The 5,943-nt window shown below is 42.9% G+C and overlaps 1 protein-coding gene across 1 annotated transcript; it reads left to right on the forward strand.

Moving 5' to 3' along the window:
* Window positions 1-1,966: 1,966 nt before the first annotated feature.
* On the forward strand, window positions 1,967-3,305 carry LOC309562202 (uncharacterized protein; the record flags this gene model as incomplete). Its single annotated transcript, XM_082266321.1, has 3 exons — window positions 1,967-2,213; window positions 2,818-2,952; window positions 3,031-3,305. The coding sequence occupies 3 exons, from the start codon at window positions 1,967-1,969 to the stop codon at window positions 3,303-3,305; spliced, it is 657 nt and encodes a 218-aa protein (XP_082122447.1).
* Between the last annotated feature and the right edge of the window lie 2,638 nt (window positions 3,306-5,943).

A 5,943-nucleotide genomic window follows, 5' to 3' on the forward strand; every position in this document is an offset into this window, starting at 1 on the left:
GGTGTGCCGGGGAACAGTTGAGGTTGAGGGGTTCAGTTCCAGGAAAGCATTCCAAGTTCATGAGTACTGTGAATTGCCCCTGAGGGTCTGCCTAGTGTAGAGGGGACCACTCTGGTAGAGGTCCCAGGGATCCAGGAGCCAGCTAGTGTCAGGGGGGTGCCTAGTGACAGGACCCTGAAGTGTCAGGGGTGGTGCCTAGTGAGAGGACCCTGAAAGTGTAGAGGGGGCGCCAGCGATTGGGCCCTGAAGAGTTAAGTGTACAGTGTTAAGGGTTGCAGCAGCACAAGCAGTTACAAGGAGCTACCTCAGTCAGTGAAGGGCTGGAGGGAGCCATTCGCAGGACTTTTGAGCTAGACAGAGTGCCAAGAGTCAAATGTTACTACAGTCCTGGATCTTCTGAGTTAACCAAGGAGTTAAAGTCGAAGTTTCAACACATTTCAGCAAAACAGTATTTCCAAGCGCCAGTGAGCGTTAGTCTGAATTCAGCTGGCATCAGGACAGCGCTAACAGGCATTTTTCTACAAAGTGTCCCAGTTAGAACTAGTTAAGCCAGAGGAGTATCCCACTCATTCCCTTCTCCCATCCCCATTACAAAATAAACAAAATAAACCAGAGATGCCGGAATGGTCATTGTCTCAGCTTTTACACTTGGGTTTTCAACTTAAATGTGTTGGAAGTGTTATTGGTAACAATGGCAGACCCATATCAGGCCCAATGCCTGGAAATCCTGCTACACTTAATTTAAAGGCACCACATTTTGGGGGTTAGAGGTAGTAAAGCCTGACTGGAAAGGAGGAGATTATATCAAAAAGTTGTCCAGATGTGAGTCAAAGTGAATTTTTGAGCTGAACACTACTACCCCAAAGGGTCTGAATCTCAACATCAAATTGTTTGCTTTTAATTAATGGGTAGATCCCTATTGACAGCAGACCAATATTGATGCTTATCTGTTTCTATAGGCTAAGCTGCTTAGTATTGTTACGAATTGTGTGTATGTTTATAGATATTTCATATACAGTATATGGGCAGTGCAGAGGCTAGCACTTCTGCCTAGCAGTACTGGAGTCATAAGTTCAAATCCCAGTTTTTCCACAGATGGGAGGTTTTATCATTTATATTTATAGAGACATTTAGTGATCTTCAATCAAAACATGTTTGTATAGACAGGAGGTGACGTCCCCAGTACAGGGACATTGCTATAACGTGTGCACTGTCATCAGAGCTTTATAATATTACATACAGACTGGTTACCAGTGGTCAGGGCTCAGCCTGTTTGTTAAGTTTATAAGTGCTCCACCCCCCCCCCCCCACTCCTATTGTACCGGTCCTTAGGCACACACATGTTTGCACTGCATTAGCAACACTAAAGCAACACAGCTCAGAAGCAACATGCAACTGGCAATAAAGAGTGAATGTCTTGTTTTATTTCTATACATGTAATTTATTTCTTTTATGTTGATTTCTGCACAAAGGATCTGTGTGTGAGCGCTGCAGTAATCATTTAAAGTTCTTCTCCAAGTGGTAGTATTATAAGTTGTAACCCTAAAGTGGTATTAAACTTATGCCTCGTTTCCACTGAGCGGAACGGTTCGGATCGGTTCGGTACGGTGCGCTATTTTTGGTGTTTCCATTATGAAAGTGGCCCATACAACCGAACCAAACCGCACCATTCGTGGTCCTCCTTCAGATGTAGGGCCATAGGAAATGGTACGGTACGGTTAGGGCGGAGCTACTGGTGTCACACGATACATTCCACTGATTGGTGGACAGGAAAACGTCACTGCTGTCGTCAAACGGAAGCGCAGCTCAGTCCAGATATAGGAGAAGGATGCCTGCAAATAACAGCAGGGTCTGGTCAACTCAGGAACTATCCACTTTCCTTACTATAATTGCGGACAGTGTTATTCAGAGTGAGCTTGATGGATCAGTGAGGAATGAAAAGGTGTATAAAGATATTTCCCAGCGGATGGCAGCCGAGGGATTTGAACGGACGTCGGGTCAGTGTAGGGCAAAGCTTAAGAAGCTTAAAGGCCAATATAAAAAAATTAAGGATGCCAACAGCTGTAGTGGAAACAGTCGAAGTACTTGGAAGTGGTACGATGCCATGGACGCCATTTACGGGCATAGGCCAGCAAACCAAGGCAGGGAAGGAGGTCTGGACTCTGCATCTTCATCTGCATCTGCACTTCTCGAATCCATGATAGATCCTGTTGGTAAGTTTTATTTTTTTTCCTGCTTGGCATTGGCTTTCCCTATGCTAACCATTTTCAAAAAATAACTGCACAAAACCATTAACTCTGCACCAAAAATTTAATTGTATTTGTGCAGTGGACTGAAAGAAAATGGTAGGGAGTAGCGCTGCACTGTTTTGTATAATTAATGAAAAATGCGTGACTGGTGTTTTGCTTAATTAGTATGGGCTTGATAATATCAATGGGGGCTAAATATGCATAAAAATACTATTAAAGGCTATCATGCATGATTTCAAGCAGCCACAGTGCACTTTAACCAAGTAAAGTTAATCTCAGAATGGATAGGGAAATGTACTGTCTGTATAAACCAGCCCCTATTTTTGAGAAAAAAGACAACTGTAGAAAAGATAATGGAGATTTCTGATGCTCTCATTGTACCTTAGCCTTTAAACTGATATAGTTCCATTATTTTTTATTTAAATACCTGGACAGAAGAGTATAGGCATCTCATTTTTTTACCCACTCTGCATCCCATTGTTTACTACCTGATGATAACTGCCATAAGATAGTACACTGTGTCTTCTTCTCGTTTTGTGTATAAAACCCTTGATATGTGCATTTTCAGATACTGTGGATGGACTCTCCAATGATACCTCTAACTTTTCAGACGATGGTCCATCGACATCTTTCAGCAGCACCAGTACGATTGTGTCAACACCAAGCCTACCACAGAGTACGCCAAATGCACCACGTCACACAGGTAAGACATTATGATCAGAGTGAAAGTTATAATTGTGCATTTTCTTAAATCAATATTCTGGTATTTTGTATATTCCAGGTGAAAGGAGACGGTTGCAGCTGGATCTGCGCACAGTTATTGATGATATGAGGGCAGTAGAGGAAAGACAACAGGAAAGGATGGAGACCCTTTCTGAGCGGTGGTTTCAGGCACTGCGTCAGGATGCCCAGGAAGCTATGCGCCAGGAGGCTGAGATTGCCCGGCAGCAGATGGAGCAGTTGTCTACCTTCAACCAGGCCTTCCTTGGTGTCCTAGGGCAGCTTGTTCAAGTGCTGGGAGCCAGTCGTGATCCCAGGCCACCGCCAAGGCAATAGTGCCTGTCAGCCAGCACAGGACCTGTACCCTTTGTTTTTTGGTAATTTTTCAGTTTTGTTTTGTAAAAATGTTTTATTTTTTTGAATTCTTACTTGTAAGAAAATATAGAAAGAATATTTTTGTTGCTGAATAAAAGAGATTTTATAAGAGACTTTGGGTGTGTCTGATTCATTAATGTAAAACTTTATTAAAACTTTAAAACAATCATGGTAAAAAATTAGGTGTTGAGGTGACGCATCAGAGCCTGACGTATTTCATTGCACTCATCTTCAATATCCTGTGCTATTACCCTTACTGGCTCTTCTGCAGACGTATTCCAATCCTGGTGGAAGTCTTCTCCATGACTTTCACAAAGATTGTGAAGAGCACAGCAAGTAAGCACCATGGATTTGACAAGTTGAATGTCACTGTCATTCCTCTTCATAAGACACCGCCACCTACCTTTAAGTCTTCCAAAAGCATTTTCAACTACGACCCGTGCCCTGGATGTTTTCTTGTTGTAGGTTTGTTGTTCTGGTGTCAGGCGGCCATTGTCAGGAAATGGTTTCAGGAGCCAATTTTGTAAAGGGTAGGCAGAGTCCCCGAGCACATAATAGCCAACATTCACCCCCCAAATGCTCTTAGTGGAAAGAGGGTACAGCCCTCCCTGCCCAACCCAATCCCAAAATGTGGACAATCGTAGAACCCGAGCATCATGCAAACTCCCAGGTTTTCCAACATTCACACTCCAGAATAGTCCTTTTCCATCCACCACTCCCTGGAGGATGATGGAATGCCAGCCCTTTCTGTTGAAGTAGTCAGTGTGGTATTCTTGTGGTGCTATTATTGGTATGTGTGACCCATCAATAGCACCAACACACTGTGGAAGACCCCACCTGTTTTCAAAGTACTCAGCCATGTCTTTAAGCTTTTCCCTGTCTGGAAAATGAACAATTTCAGGAGCTAGCAATGTGCAGACAGCCTTACAGAAGTCCTGCACACAACGGCACACTGATGATTTACTGACACCAAAAAGATGACCTATACTTTTGTATTCACTGTTGGTAGCCAGCTTCCACAGTGCAATGGCTACTCTTTTCCTCACTGGCAAACTGGCTCGGAAGTTTGTGCTTTGCTTCTCCATCGCTGGACGTAGCCTTGCACAAAGGTATGAAAAGGTTTCCTCCGACATTCGGAAATTGTGCACCCACTGTGTGTGTGTGAATCCTGGGACGGTCACATCCCACCACTCATTGGCACGGGGGAGAGCCCAAATGACTGGTCGGCGGCGCTGCTTTGACAAAAGGAGAAGCATCTTTAAAAGAAGAAAACGCAGATGTTACCATATCACAAATAATAAAAACATATTAATACAACATACTATATTTTACAAGGTCAGATAGCATCATGTATAAAAGCGAGCAATGAGTACACATTGCAAGTATTACACCTTATACATAAATAAAAAAATACAGAATCTGCAAAGATCTAATATAAGATGGGAAGGATATACAGTACATTATGTATTCAACAACATACATGTTGCACACGTATGTAAACATGCACATTTGAAGTATTACACCTTATACATAAATACTCATTATACTACTAATGATTTGTTATGCATTTGATTTAATACTTCAAATGTGCATGTTTACATACGTGTGCAACATGAATGTTGTTAAGTACATATGTACTGTATATCTTTCCCATCTTATATTAGATTTTGTCATATTCTGTATTATTTTACTTTTTAATACGGGTAGAAATAAATGACAATTGGCATAATGTTGCTTACCCTATAACGCTGCCGTCTTTGTCTTTGCCGCACAAAGGTGTACTTCTCCTCCTGACTCAAGACCCAAGCCAAAAGTTTTCTTCTCTTTTCTGCTGTGTTTCGCTTTGCCGTTCGTAACCTTCTCTCACACTGTGTGGCATGTATTTTGATTACTAAGAACCAAAAGCCAAGTAGAGCAAAGACGAGCTGCTGGATGACCTCCATTGTTGTTGTTGTTGTTGTAGCGTCACGTCTGTTGTCGCACTAGTGTGACGCCACGCCGCAACGCTAGGCATTTGGTGTACGACCCGCATGGACCCTAGAGGTCCGACTTCCAGTGGAAACGCTCAACTGAATAGACCGGACCATTATCAGCCTGCCGATCTGTCCCGATCCGAACCGTTCCGCTCAGTGGAAACGAGGCATAAGAGGCTGAGCTGGGTGCCAGTCCAGGCAAGTAGGCAGGTCCCGACTTCATTGTTGCAATCTTGTGTGAGCCTGGACCGGCTCTGTGACATCAGCCGACAGCGGCCTTTAGCCCGCTGTCTGCTAAAAATGGGTCACAGGAGTGCAGGATGAACTGCACTCCTGTGATCCACAGGAGAAATACAGCCAAACAAGCTTTGGCTGCACTTATACTTTCATTTAATAAAAAAAAGTCATCTTAATACCTTATTTATCTTTGCTGTTCAAATCTCACATGATGTTTCTCAGGTCTTTCCTGTCCTCAGAGTGTCTTGCACTCTGTTGATTTATAAATATGTGTCTGCACAGCATTGATTGGTGCTGTGCAGGCCACATGACATAAAAAAGGCTTTCAGAATAGAGAGTTAAAAAAATAATAGCGACAGTGTTTAAGTGTTTTAAAGCTTTATACTAAT

This window comes from Pelophylax lessonae, assembly GCF_965119305.1.
Source record: "Pelophylax lessonae genome assembly, chromosome: 8".
Taxonomy (NCBI): Eukaryota; Metazoa; Chordata; class Amphibia; order Anura; family Ranidae; genus Pelophylax; species Pelophylax lessonae.